General features: G+C 36.0%; 2 protein-coding genes and 1 long non-coding RNA gene across 5 annotated transcripts in view; 1 reads left to right on the top strand and 2 right to left on the bottom strand.

The window, feature by feature from the left end:
* The window catches only part of LOC108753179, an 18,683-nt gene extending 12,122 nt beyond the window's left edge, over positions 1-6,561 (bottom strand). The window contains exons 1-5 of one of the 2 annotated variants that reach the window (XM_018494549.1): positions 6,339-6,561; positions 4,893-5,077; positions 4,595-4,791; positions 1,942-4,451; positions 21-936 (exon numbers count right to left, since the gene is read on the bottom strand). In XM_018494549.1, the coding sequence (XP_018350051.1) occupies positions 21-936; positions 1,942-4,451; positions 4,595-4,791; positions 4,893-5,077; positions 6,339-6,483 (3,953 nt within the window). In that variant the 5' untranslated portion in view covers positions 6,484-6,561. Of the gene's footprint in view, positions 1-20; positions 4,452-4,594; positions 4,792-4,892; positions 5,078-6,338 lie in introns of both variants that reach the window. The other variant, XM_018494548.1, reaches the window with a different exon arrangement.
* Positions 5,665-11,369, top strand: LOC108753180. 2 transcript variants are annotated; one of them, XR_001939607.1, is made up of 4 exons: positions 5,665-5,771; positions 6,698-7,913; positions 10,870-11,035; positions 11,116-11,369. It is a non-coding gene; the product is annotated as an uncharacterized LOC108753180 (long non-coding RNA). The 2 variants fall into 2 exon arrangements; XR_001939606.1 differs by lacking the exon at positions 5,665-5,771 and having other exon boundaries at positions 6,572-7,913.
* A 5,302-nt stretch (positions 11,370-16,671) lies between these two features.
* Positions 16,672-17,499, bottom strand: part of LOC108753154 (ankyrin-1) — a 3,388-nt gene continuing 2,560 nt past the window's right edge. Inside the window, exon 8 of the mRNA XM_018494504.1 lies at positions 16,672-17,026. Within this exon, the coding sequence (XP_018350006.1) occupies positions 16,778-17,026 (249 nt within the window). The 3' untranslated portion in view covers positions 16,672-16,777. The remainder of the gene's footprint in view (positions 17,027-17,499) is intronic.

Genomic DNA, 17,499 nt, shown 5'->3' with positions numbered 1-17,499 from the left:
CTTGCATTTTATTTTCTTGCATTATATTTTCTTGTGTTGTATTTTCTTTCATTGTAATTTCTTGCGTTGTAACTTCTTGCGTTGTAACTTCTTGCGTTGTATCTTCTTGCATTGTATCTTTTGGCGTTGTATTTCCTGATTTTTCATCATTCGTTGCAGTCTCCTCAATTTCTTTATACGATTCGTTCGATTCAGACACACGATCATCTATAACCATCTCACCATTCGAATCTTGATCAATGCAAGAACTGGGATTTTCAGAAGAAACATTGTCTGCATACTCACTTGTAGACTGAACTAAATTAGATGAGCTTATTTCTTTCATAGTTTCAACACTACCAGACTGGTCACAAATATTCGTTTCAGGCACCGTTACAGGCGAAATATTGAACGTAGAAGGCTTATCAGTATCAGACGAAGTATTTTCACCTTTTTCATCATCTATTCGCACAGGTTCGCTCTCTTGAGATGAAGAGTCTTGTGCAGAGGCATCGTCTGAACTGCTTATAGTAGGAACTACATTGTGTTTATCACTTTCTCGGATTGATTCCGAACTGGTCACAGAATTTTCAGGAAGATGTGTTTCAGAATGTATACCGAACACAGTATCATTAACTTGTGTATCGTTTAATCCTTTGTCTTTAATTTCTGCAGAATCACCTGACCCATCATCCTGAGTTCCTACATCAGATAATGCATCAGTTCTTTCGCTATTCTTATCATAGTTAACACACAACGAGTCAGCATCAGAACCAGTCAGACCTTTCATTTTCTCATTGTCTGTGTCGGTTGAATGATCTTCCTGGCCATCGATTTCAGAGAAATTGTCATTTTTGTCACTCTGCTTGTCACAATTCTCTCCAATAGAATCTAGATCGATTTTCTCGAACCTGTTTGCTTCCTGATAACTCGTAGATTCCACTTCATTCGTGGAATCTAATAGTTCGTTCGACTTGTTAACGTCCTCGAATTCCCTGAGATCAGCTAGCTCTGCTTGCGAATTTTGTGTAAATGGCGATAAAGACGAATGCGCCATTGTCTCGGATTCAATTCTGTTTTGCTCTTCCTTACAAACATTTGTACTATCAGACTGATAATCATTCTCGTTTTTAGAGTCTTCGGCCAGTAGTTTATCCTCCTTATCATCCAATAGCTGCGATGTCACATCGTCCATCGATTTTTTAAAAGAATCTTCTTGACTTTCTGTACTTACAAGATTTTCAGAATCGATAGATTGATCGCATTGTGATGGTTCAACAATCCCACATTCTGCTGGCTGAACATTGGATTCGCTATTCGAATTGATTTCAATTGAATCTTCTTCAGTTATACTTATGTCATTAATACTTTCAGTTACCACTTCTGACGTAGGACTTGTATGCAATTTTATGCAATCATCCTCTCCCATTTTTTTATCAATACAAATAGATTTTTGCACACTTGACTCTTTGCTCGATTCTATTTCAACTTGCGCGACAGATGAACTAGCAGCATTGTACTCGGACGCGGTGTTTAGATCTATTGAGCTATTGGGCGTCAAAGTCTCTTCCTTTGTTTGATCCCATGTGTTACTTGGCGCTTCAATTTTTTCGATATCTTTGCTATTATTTCCACATAAAACGCTGTCAGATTCCAAGGTAAACACATCTGATTTCAACGAATTATTGTTTGTTTGTGTCAAATCAAAATCTTTCTTGTACGAATAAACAGTATCATCCGCTGACTTCGACGAAGATACGCATTCATATTGCACAGTGTTATCCGTTTTATCGTGAATGGATGTAGTCAGGCTTTGTTCCGACTGAGTTCCTAATTCATCGGATTTCGAAGTGTATGAAATGCAATTGGGACCAAAAAAAAATCTCGGCGGAGATGCAGCTGCTGGTTTGCATTCGTTATTCGTTATTTCGGGAGTATCTGGTTCGCGCGAAACCACGCTACTCGAATCAAATAAGTTTTGTGTAATGGCTGCATCAGTCGTAGGTTCAGGATCTGTACATGGTTCAGGTTCAGGTTCTTGCAAAGTGTCCGCTTGGCACGACGATATCGACGAGTCGCACTGCACAGGCTCTTGAAGCGTACAGTCTCTTTCCTGTTTCGTCGTACTTATATTTTCGGAACTTATGTCGGGCACTTGTAATTTAACACTATCTTCGATGGCTTCACTACCTGTGTTTACAAGATCATCTATTTTACCGCCTTGATCCACATCAGCGGAATTTTCGTGTCTAGTTTTGGCCGATTCAGCATCCACATTCAACAGCTTCTCTTCCACATTATCACGCTCGTGATCATCTGTATTTTTCTTCAGTGATATGTCTCCTTCATTTGATATGATACTACTGTCACATTCTTTCTTCTCTTCTGGTTTTCCCACGTCCCACCTGGACAACCTTTTGACAGAACCGGTTGTACTTTTAGGTATTATCTGGACGCCTAACGTGTGCTTAAACTTTGGCTTTTCTTGTATAGAATCTACTATTTGACAATTATCGTTTACGCTTACATTAGACTGTGGATAATTTCTATTTAATTTTACAGGGGTTTTGTTCGACAGTATCGAACCCGTAGATATCTCGTCTTCGGTTAAAACCTTATTCTGCGACAGCGCCGTGGTAGCTGAGTCAGGTTCAGTTTTTGATTCGTTGCTTTCTTTATTGTCAGTAGGCGTGTCGTCACCGGGATTACCCGTCCCGCACTCCGCGCCGGAACCCTCGCCGTAGAAAAAAGTCGTCGGTTCCTCTATAGCCTCTCCAACAATGGGATTTACTGCATCACAGTCGCTGCCAGATCCCTCGCCTTGAACCATCATTATAGGCTCCTCGATAGCTTCACTCACCTCATCTCTCCAGTTGCTACTTATCATCGGTCTCTTGTCTATAGAGCCCCTGATTGGAATTACATCCGCCCTTATCCTCTTCAGCATATCTTGCTGTATGTCATCATCCTCTATAGGACGTTTCAGTGGTGCATTGTTCATCCTCAATGTCGTGATCTTGCTGGGATCGGAAAGTATCGCATAGCTTGGTAATCTGTGCTCGTCCTTGGCAGGTAATCTAGCTGTATTATGATACGGCGTCTCGTACGTGGTAAACGGCATTTGTCTCTTGCTCAAATCAGCCACCATCACATGATTACGTAACATTACGCTACGCGCATCGTATGGCAGATTCGACATTTCTGGTTTGTTCACCTTCTTCGTACTCAGATCCATTTCTCGATGCTGAAAATCTTGCGTCCTGTAACCAGGAGAAGGCAAATCCATTGTTTTTCCCAATTTTCGACTAGAAAGATCAATTCCAGAGAAATCCACCGGTCTATTTTGCTCGTTTGCGTTTTCCCAGCCACGCGGTGACGTTGACAAGTCTATGCCTCTGTGACTTCTGTGCGTTGCTGACTTTTCGGATTGATTTCTCGCGCAAAAATCTTGTGGCAGCCTATCATCCTCTCCGTTTACCATATTTCCCAACATACTACTAGACCTTGCTAAAGTTTCTGCAATCTTTTCCAGCGATTTCGGCCCGCTTGGCTTCTCCAATTTCTCTGACTGTATCCTTACAAGATTTGCAGCTAATTGATCGATTGGTTTGACGGATAGTTTACTGTGCCCCACAGAAATGGAATCTGTAGTCGAAAAAGGTAGACTATTCTTGCTAGACAATTTCTCGAGGGCCTTTATCTCGTCGGAAGGACCGTGTTTCTTCATCGCGTTTAAGGGCGCGATAACAGATGTCGGACTTACTAACTTTTCTTCTGGCGGCTGCTTCAATTCCGCAATATTTACTAGTTTCAATGGAGACGAAGTAATAACAGGCGTTTCTATAGATTTTAACGGTGCCGGTTCTTCAACTTCAGCTTTTATAACACCGGTCTGCTTGTGTATTATTGAAGGTTTGCTTTCTGATACCAAGAAAGCGGACGTTTCGTCAGTAGCCTCTCTGTGGCTCGCATCTTCCAATTTTGCATCCACTTTCATGTTTAGCGTCTTTAAATTAGTTGCCGACGAAGATGAATCATTTGTACACCTTGATTCTGTGCTCGGAGTTTGTACCATTTCTTGAGAATCGTCTTCCTCCGTAATCTGCTTGGAACTTTCATCATTCGTCATATCTTCTTCTTCCGCATCAATATCTTCTTCTTCATCAACTTCTTCTTTTTCAGTTTCATTAATGGTAGCATTTTGAACTTGATCTTGATCCTGGTCTTGATCTTGATCATGTTCTCGTTCATCCTCTAACTCATCACTTCTACCATTTGGTAGCTGCTTCATTTCGTGAACGCCGTTTTCTTGCACAACTTCGTCTTCTAAGCTTGGAGACGTTGTTACTTGTCCAGTATCAATTATAGGTTTCTCAGAGATTTCCAAACTGTTGCTATCCTCATTAATTGGTATAGCTCCAATTTCGCCATTTGACAAGGTACTTATGAGATTAATAACACCTTCTCGATCCCTATTATAAATAACATATGCATTGATAGATGTAAAAAATAATAAGTGACAATACAAATAATAATAGCTTCAGTATATTGATAAAAATAATAGTTTAGCTTTTGTTAATATTTAACTTACAATTAGTATATAAGACAGACTTACTGAGCTACTAATTCCCAATTCTCTTCATCTAAATCTTCTCTATAAACTCTTATGTTGCACTCTTCATCCAGCTGACACCAGTACGCTAATCCACTTTTATCTCTTCCTAAAGGTTCCACACGCAACTCGTTAGCTGCCAATTTGTTTACTTCATTCTTAAACTTTTGATTTAAGTCAAATTGTGTTTCCAATAATACCTAAAATACAAAAAGTATTTAGTATTATATATAAGATAGATTAACTATTTGATCCTACAAACAGACAAGAAGAAAATAAAATACAATTATATAATTCATACTTTAAGTAAACGCAGTTTAACAGCAATGCGAGCTTTCTTGTAACCGAAGCGTTCAAGTTCCCATCCATCCTGGTTAGAGTACGTGTGGCAAAACTTGACTAGCGCCCTTTCCCACTTTTCTGGTGATACGGATTTACGTGTTTTTCGCAACAACTTGATGTGCAGATCTATTAATTCTTGCGACACTAAAAAAATATAAATTTATAAGAAACTAAAGAGAAATAATCATATATATACTTTTTTTACTGCACATGTTATATATACATACACAATTAGCTTCCAAATTACAAGATTTTATTGCCAACATAGTTATGAATTTGTATGAAAGCCTTACCAATATATATTTATTTAAATCTCCGATAAGATATTTATTAAAATAATATACCTTAATATATAAAATAATTTAAATAAAACCAAAATGATGGAAAAAACATTACTCCAGACATACATTTTTCCAAATTTAAATTAAATTTAGGGTGCTATAGATAAACAATTCGAATCTAAAGCGTAAATCATAAATGGAAATCTGAATGATATGAGAAAAAATTGAGTACTATTTTATTTACGTATTCTATTTATCTTAAGGAAACGATCGTCGGTGGATTTTGGAGCGCTTAAATTGGTATCAATCAATGATGTTTCCCCAGAAATCGGAGCGGAGCAGCGTAAACGCGTTGCTTGTAAACTCGTAATCACGTGTAACCGACAAGCTGACAAGGTGGCAGCACGCGGCGGAACAACAACGTGAAACCCCCCCGTATCTCTCGGCTGTATCTGTCAATAGCAACGCTTCGCGGAGAGAACGTGTTATTAGACCGTTCAGGTCGGCGCGAAATCGCGCGGAACGCGAGGGAGGGACGCGTAGAAGAGGGACGGCCTGTAAGTTACCTATACCGATATCTCGCGCCAAGCCGCTCGCACACACCAAAACAAAAAGTAGCGGTGGAGACGGAGACGGCGACGGCGGCGACGGCGGCGGTGGCGGCGGTGACGGCCGCCCGTTTCCACTGTCCGCCTGTTCGTTCTTGCTCCTCGAAGGAAACGAGAGAGCGAAACTGCCTCCTCCACCGGAACGAATCAATTGACGGATGAACAGACAAAACGAACGAACGAGGCCTCGCAGTCGAAGCGGAGACGTACGAAAGAAACTAATAGTACGCGCTTAGACGACTGGCCTCTCGCGGGGGCGGGTCGCTGTCGTTCCCTCTCGCTTCCTCCCGCGCATCTCCTCGCGCACTCCATCTCTCTTTCCCTCACCGTCTAGTGGCGCATATACAACACGACCGTGTCTCTCTTTTTCTCTCTCTTTTTATGTCCCTCCCTTCCTCCCGCGCGTGCGAGAGCACGTACACACAAGTGTAGAGAGAGAAAGAGAGAGAAAGAGAGAGAGAGAGAGAGAGAGAAAGAGAGAGAGATGGATAGATACAGACTGGAGCAGAGACCCACCTTCTTGCGTATTCTCGAGCATCTCCTGAAGCCGAGCGATGTCCGGATAGATGATGCCGCAGGACTTGCCGAAGCAGGCGAGAAATGAGCAGATCACCGCGAAATTTGGGTCACTCGCGCAAGAGGCTTCGTTATCGGACGCCATTTTTCCGACCGCTTCTCGCCGTTGGGCCCCGCCGTCGCCACCGCCACCGCCGCCGCCACCGCCGCCGCCGCCACCACCACCACCGTCACCGCCGTCGTCGCCGTCGTCGCCGCCGTCGTTGCAATCGTCGTCGCCACCGCCGTCAAAGCAGGCGACACACACTGTTATGTTAAACCGCCCGATTCGCCGTATATCCCATTTTCCCCACACACAGAGCAGCCGCCGATCACTAGTGCCAATAACGTCAACACCAAACACTACCAGCGACAGCAATAACACAGGAGTAGCAGCAACGTAACGTGACAAACTTCGTGCGCGCGCGCGCGCGTGCTTAATCGGACCGGCACCGTCAGCAGGTAGTCAGTCGCCGGGCGTCTCGATGCCGACGCTTCCCGCTTCCTCGTCACTCTCGTCCTCCTCTACCTCGTTGAGATGCGCCCTCGCGCTCACTTCGTCTCTCCGTCTCTCGCTTCGCGCGTCACCTCTCCTCTACCTGCCACTACCGCGCGGACGGGGCCGACGAGGGGACACGAGAGAGAGGAAAAGGGGAGGGGAAGGGGGGGAGTGGAGCGGAGGGATCACAACCACACGCTCGGTGAGAGAGAGAAAGAGAGAGAGAGACGGAGGTACTCTCTCCTCCGCCCTCCCTCGAGAACGACAAGCGAAAAGAAGCGGCGCCGCCACTTCTGCCTTTCTCTCTCTCTCTCTCCCTCTCTTTCTTTCTTTCCCTCTTTCTTTTTTCCTCCCGCGCTCTTTATATCGGATGTTGGATATTTCCGTCCTTCTCTGTATGTAACGTTCTTCCTTTTTCCTCTTCGCACCTTTCTTTTTTTTTTTTTTTTTCCTTTAACAAGAATCACGGACACAAACACATCACGCGCTAAAATTCTCTATGCGCGTCTGTTCTCTCTGTTTCCCTTTCGTCCTTTCCGTTTTTCTATCCTTCTTTTACAGAGCACCACACACGCACACTCGATATCTCACTTCGTCGATGCCGAGAGCGCGCGCACAAACGTATGTACGTACGCACGCACGCACGCACGACGTCGACGACGTTATAGTCAAGGATTATTATGTGCACGTAATTCGCGATCCGAGACAGGTATCGCGCGCGACACGAGCGAAACAGTTTCACTACGAAGTTGCGCGGGTTGAGATGTTCGCGTCCTAGACGAATGTTAAGTGTGACGCCGCGAACGCCGAGTCACCGGGTGCACACGAGTGGCGCAGAAACGACCACCACAACGACGAAACGCAGCACTGGACATCGCCTTCGGGATTGGAAACACTCCAGGGATTCTCAACCTAGACGACAGACGCATTACTGCGCAGGGCCGTACCCCGGCCGTACTGCGGAAAGTAATACCTAGAGTAGGGTTACCAGCTGTACCCTTAAGAGAGAGAGGAAGAGTACATATATTCTTTTTCAGGTTGTAAAACTTTTTAACTATTTTATATTTATAAAATTATATTAATAAAAAATTATTTTTTAGAAAGTTTTATTAAATATCTACATTTTATGTAATAAAAAAATATATCTCTTTCTCCATGGATTGTATTTTTTTTTAAATATCTATATACATATATTCTTTTCTTGTGATTTAGATAATAATATAATAACCGTAATTTAAGTTGACTTCGACGAAACTTGATCATTTATGTGCGTGATCGATAACTGATTTAATTAGTCCTTCGAGGGACATATTTTTTGTATCCGATGAATTCCTGTGAAATTCCTTACAGTTTTTTGGATCGCTGATTACAAATCTAAAGTCAGATTTCAAAAATTCGAAATGACAAATATATTAGCATTTAAATTAACTTCTACGAAATTGCATTTTTTCAAAAAACTTGTTACAGAGTATAATTTTTTTCACACAGTAGACTAATAATTTTTTATAAAAAAATCTAGCGTGCAAAAAATTCTAAAAAAAAATGTATTACATTATATTTTGAATGAATGATGATATTTTGATATGAAGAATATTCAATAAAATTTTCAGCCTCTTATTTTAAATACTTTCCAAGAAACCACATCTTTCATTAAAGAAAAACTCTTTTTTTTCCAACTTTATTTATTTATAGATGATTAGAAAAGAACAATCGGATATAATCTCCATGGAAAAGAGCGAGAACATGTAAAGTAAGTAATAATATATCAAAAATGTAAAATCATAATTGATTTCATTAAAGTGAACAGAGTACATTTTAAAAATGAAAAAAAAAAAGATTGGAAGTATACTTTTCACTGCCCCTCAAAGGATTAAGAGAATTGCTTATGGAAAAATTTCAAATATACTATAATTTCAAATATTTGACAAGAGAGAGAGAGAGAGAGAGAGAGAGAGAGAGAAAGAGAGAGAGTGTTCCGTCTATTTATTATGTTAATAACATTTTATAAATATTTTAACTTAATTGCAAAAATTAATTAAGTTAATAATGATTACGTTAAAAAAAACAGCTTTATAAAATCAGTATTTCCACAAATAACATTTTTTTGTATCTTTTTTGAAATCTTTGTAAATGAATGGAAGAATCAAAGGCTAATTTTCAAATCAAAATATTCAAATTTTTTTTTATAGAATAAAATAAAAAAGTCGAACTGACGAGTATATATACTCTGTCCTAAATATATTTATAGGAACACAAACGAACAAAATATACAACACATATGATTTAATTCTTTATTATAAACTTGCAATAAGTGCAGGGATTCTCAATCGATTTGATCCATTCCTGATCATACCTGGTAGTCTTTAAGCCGCGTCCACGAGAACATTTCTTTCTTTATCTTTCTTGTTCTCTCTCTCTCTCTCTCTCTCTCTCTCTCTCTCTCTCTCTCTCTCTTTCTGTTATTATCTTCTTAATCACGCATAAAACCGATGTTCATTCGGGTCTGATCGACGAATCATTTTCGTCGTCATGACAAGTTCACGTGTCACTGTCGAAAACGGAAATCGCTGGGAAAGAGCGCGAAAACTTTACAAGCTGAATGTATAAGCTGTGCATGTGTCCTACGTTTGCTCCACTGAACGACGCTCTCGCCCGATGACGTATCTGCGCAGTTCGCGATACGTAGAAAGCATGAGCACCACGTCGCAGGGCAGTATCTAAATCGTCAGATATCCCTGCTCATCCGTGCATAATACAATATTCTGTACTTAAATTATGTGATTGGACGTTAAAATGATAAATACATCTTTTATTTTCAAAACAGTCTCTTTATACACACAAATGCACAAATTGAAAATAATAATTTAAAATAATTTTTTAGAAAAATTTGTTTCGTTAAAAAATCAAATATTAATTAATATTCCTAATAAATATTACTATAAATGTTTATTACAATACTTACGAGTTAATAACATTAAATCTTTAGATATTACCTATATTAAATAATACATTTTATAATTCTTTTAATCTATCGATTCTTTGTGTGCTCTTTTTTTCTAGATTCAATATCTTCTCTTTAAATCTGATAAATAAAACTAAAAAGGATAGATTTCAGAGGTTTTTATTGATTATACTTTTTATAAAATTTCTAGATTAATAAAAATAGTTCTAATAAATTTTTTGTTATATTTTGTAATATACTGAGATTTTGACAAATATTATGATATTTTTATTCAAAAATATAATCTACGTTTTCATATTTTACAAAATAATTACTATAATTATTTGAATGTTTTATTATAAAGTTCAGAATAGTTAAATTTTATTAAAGAAAAAAATTTTACCTGAGTTGCTTTTATGCAAATTGTATGTTTTAAACTGAATTTATAGTAAGTATAAATTATAATATTAATATATAATTTTTTAACGTAATACAAAAATAGGTTGATTACAGCATTGTTATACACACACACACATCCCGCACACATACACACATAGTAAGTTTGTGTATTTAGCACAATTTTACAATATCTATATATCATTTTACAGTGCGCATTATAATATGATTATGAGTAAAAGTATACATATAATTATCAATTTTTATGTTTTTAAAAATATATTATAATATGTTGCTATAATCTCAAAATGAATAAAATAATATTAAAAATATATATATATATATATAAATATTACACAAAGTTTTCACTAAATATTGTACAAAATAACATTTTTATATGTATACACTTCTGGGTAGCTATCATGCAACTTTTTTTCTAGGACGAAAACGTGAAAAATTTTTTATTCTCTTGCAGAAATTTAACACTGATCTATTTAATATTGACCAATTTATTACTGAAAAGCAGCAATTAATTACTATTAAAAGTACGAAATAATAATGCTTTTAATAAATAATTAGCCTTTTAGTATTGACCACTATTAGATTTCTGCAAGGATTATCATTAATCATAAAAATTTTCACTTTTTACGTTTCAGCTTTAAGAAAGAAATATTACTATGATCGCTAAACCCTACAAGGAAAAACTAATTGTGGGGTATCCAAAGGGCCCAATTCGCGTACGGTCCTGCCGACAAAAAGAGGGAGGATGCGAGGCTTGATCGCTGTCGAGAGCGCACGCTTCTTTCAAATTTAACTCTTAAGGTGATCGCAACTTTCAAGCAACCAAGCCGTCCGTCCACTGTATACACATAACGTATAACGCTCGCATGATATATTTGTAGACCTCCGTCGCTCGTGCGTAGTTTATGCTACGTGCCTGTGTGCACCACCAGCCTTCAACAATATGCTCCGAGACCGAGTAAGCTAGCCGCAAACAGAAGCTCCATAATCCTCCGGGCGGATTATGTCTGATATTCAGCTACGATATACCGATCGTTATCGCGGCCATCCTCTTTGTTTCAGTTCTGAGAAAAGTGTAGAACAATACCCGGAATTATTGTACAAAATATAAATTCAGTGAAAATATAGATGTCAAACCAAAAACGATCTGAACTATTTCTCCTTCCTTTTTTTTTTATTCCATATGTAATGGCCTCTCTATACAGCACAGACTTCCAAGGGACGTCCTAAAATCATTACTAGGACATGGCCACACGGTATTCATAATCCATTTTTATTTTAAGAGTCTTAAGTAATGTCTAAAGATATCAATGTGGCACTCTGATTAGTTCATGATATCTTAGGACTGTACTTAAGACAGTCTTAAATATAAGACTCGGCTATAAACATCGGCCTATGTTCTTTGAATATTCTAAGAACGTTCCTAAGATTTCTCGCGAATAAAGTGTAGATCGTTTCCATCATAGAGATCGATTTAATCAGTATTACGAAAGGCACGGTCAAGAATTTTCAAAAACTTTTTGTTCTTGCTCGGCAATCCTTGATGATATTTAAGGAGATGTTAAAGTGATCAAATTATCGACATTACAATCGTATAAAAATCTCTGAATAGACTGAACAGAATAAAAAATCTTTTGACAAGATTAAGTAGCTAAACAAAATTAGGAGGTGGTGCAGTGGACTTTATACTAAAATTAAAAAAAAAATTAAACAAGTTTTTAACTTTTTTTCTGATTTTAGTATAATTATAATCCACTGCACCACTTCCTATAATTTTTTCATCTACTTTAACTCTGTAAAAAGATTTTTGATTTGCCATTCAATTCGGAGATCTTTATACGACTGTAATGTCGATAATTTGGTCACTCCAGTGCTGCATTCTCTGATTTTCAATATTAGATAATTGAATTATAAGAAAAAAATGTAGCCAGTATTCATAGTCTATTCTTGTTTTAAGATCGTTATAAGTAATCTTAAAGATACTAATACAGCTTTCTAATTGATTCATGACATCTTAAGACTGTACTTACTTAGACAATTTTAAATATAAATATCAACTATAAATACCGATCATATGTATACTTTCAAAAAAAACATTATGATTCGGAAAAGCGGAAGGTATAATTTTTTTATATATTAAATGCAAGTATTTAATAAAATAAAATTTCTAGAATTAATTATATAAAATAATTTTTTACTGACAATTTTTATTAATATAATTTTATAAATATAAAATTTTAATTAATGGCCAAGAAGTTTCACTACCTCGTAAAAAAGTATAAGGATTTTTAAAAGGATACGATTCACAACCGTACTCTTAATAATCTAGCTATGTGAAAGAACATTTTTTTATTATCTATGAAAAAAATTGAATCTGGCGAAATCATACCGATTTTCAGAATCCTCTGATAAAAATCTCACGTATAATCGATTCATAATTTTGAGATAGTACAGTATAGATTTTTGAAAGAATGCTAACTTTTATGTTGTTTTGAAGCGAGAGCATGCAGTGGCATCGTCAATCGGTCGAGTTTCGCGATCGATTCGCGGCGAGGGAACCCGCCCGAATATTCGCGTCGAAAATCGAACGCGCTCGAAAACGAATTGAATTCGCGCGCGATTGCGACAGAAGAATAATTGCAATTCTCTTCCTCTTCATCCTTTCATCTCGAGAATCCGGAAAGGACCGCGTGATAGGTGTGTCAATGGGTTAAGTTATTTATCGATCGGCGCGCGTTGCCCACCCCTGAGAATTATCCGAGGACGCCCATGGGCGCGACGATTCGATCGATCGCGAAAGTCCGACGTCTGAGGCGAGAGAACGTTCGCCGGAAATGCGTTTGCAACATCGAATTGAAGTTGGCCGCGAGCGTTTCGGAGAATCGAATCCGCCGTATCGTGTAGGACTCAGTAGAACCCGTCTTGCGCCAATCGTCAATCGCTTTTCAACGTATATGCACAGCAAGCGTGGAGATCATTTTCGCGTGGATGCAGCATCGAGCTCATCGAGATGTCGCCTTGTACGTACACGGTACACATATATATATATATATACTTGCTTCTGCACTACCTGCACTTGAGCGAGACTTGCACAGCTCTCACCTCGTCTTTCGAAAGAGCAGCTCGGTTGGAGCGGGGCTTGGAAGAGAGAAGCGAAAAAAAGAAAAGTGCAGGTAGGTGTAGAAAGTGCACGAAGCGACGTGACGAATCTTCCGCCGCAATCGATCCCGCCGAGTCTACAAAATGCCATAGGTATAATATACCTACACACTTACATGGACGTGGGGCAACAATATAGGTAATTCTCTCTATCAATGCAGCGTGGAATGAAACTTTTGATCTATAGGCTAACAGACAAAAGATAAAAATGCACGGACGAAAGAACGATCGTTAAATCGCACAAATCGAACTTTTGAGATGCTCATTCGAGATGCCGCCGCTACTGGAAATGTTAGCATCGATCGCGTGGGAAATATTCCCGCGAGGACGTGATGGATAATGTTCTTCGTAAAAAAAAAAAAAGAAATCTAGGCTAATATGGGCAATCAGATAATCAAATCTGTCGGAGACAGTCTTTGTAAAATATATTTACTGTAATTTTTATCGGAAGAATATTAATAGAAATATAACAGAATTTGTTAACAGAATGTAATAACAAATTGATCACCGAGCTGAATCAGTCGTTTCATATAGATTAAATTATTAATATAATTCATTAAATATTTAGAAAATGATAGATTTTGCCTGGCTTCTGTTGACAATCTACTAACAAAATAACATAATGCGAGTACAGTTAATGCTAATCTGCCGCAACATTGTGCTCAAATTTTACTCAATCCTTTTTATATATTGTAATATTCTCAAATTGAATTCATTATCTACAATATTTTAAATAGCCTTCAGATAGAAAAAAAATGAAATATTAACAGTATTAACCAATAGCAGTTTAATTAAAAATAATCTTGTTAATTCAATGACAGAAATTTACCATGCTCTTGTTTTAATAAAATGTTATTTGTTTTATTTATAATATTGTCATCGAGTTAACAAAATTATTTTCAACTGTTGTCAATTAATACTGTTACATTGTTTTTTATTTAACGTTCTATTTACACAATTATTGTATATTCCGTACCAAACGTAAACGTTATGTTTGTTGTATAGAAACATAACATTTATTCCTGTATGAAATTTTAATTCGTAAATAACATTTTTTTATTGACTTTTAATATATAAATTTTATGAGTTCCATATAAGCAATCGACTCGTAGTCAGTGAGTTTGATCACGATCATATACGGAGTTGACTGGAGAATTAAAGGTTGTAATGAAAGAGTCGAAAGAGTTGTATGAAATAAATGATAATCCATTTTGAGAATCCAGATTTCTAACTATGTATAAATTTATATTTACACTATACATGGCTAGAAAATCTTAGAAAAATTATTCTAGGTATTTTATACAAAAATGACGAATTATCGTCTACCAGGCAGAGAGTTAAAGAAATACTTGGAATGCAAACACTTCATATTAAACTTAAGGCGAAGCGATGTCATGTGCAGTTGAATGAACTATGCAAAATTATGTTAAGCACATTTTAAATTACACACTATTAGGAGCTTCTCGCAGAATTGATTTGCTTTCCACATTATGCGTTCTATTTACAAGCGCAAGCGAATTTAGTATGTTCATGTGTTCAATATACAATATACAATATCCTGTTGTTCGTCATAATTCTAGAAAATTCATTGTACATAGACTTCATATTTGATTCAACAACTTCAAAGATATTTATACTTTTTATCTCGATGTCTGACAATCTGTAACAACTCATAAATTATGTAGAAACATAATTTATGGTAAAGATATGAAAGGGCACAATATGTATAAAATTCTCAATGGCTCATGTAAACTTTAACGACACCATAATCTTTGTGCTGCGTACAGCATATTTTTTGTCTATTTAATTATTACTGCATCAAAAAATGAACATATCGAACAAAGAGTATCAAATGTTAGAGAGCATCTAATTTAATGTTTTTATTTAAACAATATTATAAATCAAAGAAAAATAATTGCCTATAATTATAATATTTACGCAAAAAATTAATTTATATGTACACTTATTAAGGAAGCAAAAAACTTACATTACTTTAGAAATTTACTTTAGAAATTCTTGCAAACATTTTCCTGTACAGAATTAGAATAAGATACGTATTGAATTGAATTATGATTTTTGACATAAGTTATCAAAATTTTATCTTTTTTTTAAACAAATAAATCAATTATTCTAGTTCCTCAATCATTTGAGAATTAATTTTATTAATAGGAATACACTGGATATCCGAAAAGTATCCGATATCAAATATTATCCTTTTTTTACTATCTAACCGGATAGTTGGATATCATTAATATCCAGGAATATATCCGGTTGAAATTTTATATCATTTGATTTAAACATTATTTTTTGAAATTAAATAAAAATTTCATTTAAATTATTCAATGTTAGATTCTTTTCAAATATCCGGTAATTTTACGATCCGGTGCATCCCTACTTATTAATAATTATTTATAATCATTTATAATTAATGTGAAAGTTTAGAATAAGAATAAACATTCATCTGTTTAGGAAATTATGATTAAAGCCCATATAGAGCAAGACACATTAATTTGATATATAAAATTAGATAAACTTTCTTACGTTAAATGGAAAATATAGGTGGGACAAGAAAAAAGTTACACTATTGGAATAATTTAAATCTATCCTAATTTAAATCTTAATAAATCCATATCCCATTCTAATAAATTTATCATTAACTATCCATTATTTCAGAAAGTCAAAATATTTTGAAAAGATTTACTATACAACAAATTTATTTGTTGCAACAATTTCTTATACTCACATTGAAAATAATTTTCTTTCATTACCTGTTTATAAAATGTCTCTCTCAAAATTAAGCAGAATTTATTAAAAACATTTCTTTTTAAATAACAAGATAATTTACGTTACAACGTGTCTCATTCTGTACACGTATGAATCTATCTGAAAAACACGAACAAATTAAATTTAATACATTATGTGGAAAGCAAAAAGATTTATATTCAATTTCATGTATCTAGCCGTAATTTGTTATCAATGTTTTACTTAGTACTTATTAAACTTAGTACTTTATTTAAAGTACTTATTTTATATATATCTTTTTTTTATATTTGCACATAATAAAAGAAGAACTCATGCATACTATAAAATAGGAAATAAGTTTATGTAATATTGAAAAGTATTTTATAAGTATGTATGAAATTTCCAGTTTTTTATAGATATTCTTTACAAAACTGTTTTAATAATGAAAATTGTTATCTAATATCCGTGAAAACAAAATTCATATACAAAAAGAGGATTGAGAGGATTTTGAATCACTTACTTGATAATATGTTGTAAAAATACATGATGTAAAAAAACAAAGCTATAAAGTTTTTTGATATAAAAAGAGAAATCCGATTTGCAAATTGTGAAACCGAATATGAAATCTATATTTGTACAAAACTACTTAGATGCTATTTGCGCTGTGATGTTCTTGAGTTGCTGTTTATATATTTCCGCTTCCTTCTCTTTTTCTTGTAATTGCTTACGATACTCGGCGGCTTGTCTTCGCGCTTCTGCTAATTGTCTATTCAGTACTGCTATGTCCGTTACTGGCTCTCTGTTTTCTGGATTGTCCTCTTCAATAATTTCTTCTATATCATCGTCTAATTGTGGAACTGTTGATTCCACGATCTTTGACGGAGCAATTTTCTGAAATATAAAAATGTTTACTTATTTACAATAGGTAAGCGCTTCATACTTTAAAGTTTTAATATAAATGGTCTCGTTTCCAATCATATTGTTTATACACGCGCGTCTATACATGCGTAACTCTCTATACATATCGGTTATTGCGAAGAATGTTGCTAAGGTCTCGGTAGTCTAAAGGCTTAGGACGCTTGCACGGAATGCAAGAGATCCGGGTTCGACTCCCGGCCGAAGCAATATTTTTCGCAATAAGTTTATTACAGTTTTTTAAGATTTGAGACATTTTTGGGGGGATTATTTGTTTCAGATTGATTGTGTGAATGTCCGATAATCTTATCGGCACGCAATTATTATATCTGAAAATTAATTCAATTTAAATGAGTATGTATTATATAGTAGTTCAACATCTTAACACTCGGACCGATAGGTGCTTCGTATTTTAAAGTTTATTTATTTGTGTATTGTTAATTTGTATT

Source organism: Trachymyrmex septentrionalis, unplaced genomic scaffold (genome assembly GCF_001594115.1).
Source record: "Trachymyrmex septentrionalis isolate Tsep2-gDNA-1 unplaced genomic scaffold, Tsep1.0 scaffold66, whole genome shotgun sequence".
NCBI lineage: Eukaryota > Metazoa > Arthropoda > Insecta > Hymenoptera > Formicidae > Trachymyrmex > Trachymyrmex septentrionalis.
Note: the sequence above shows the minus strand (reverse complement) of the source record. Positions and strands in the feature narration are given on the sequence as shown.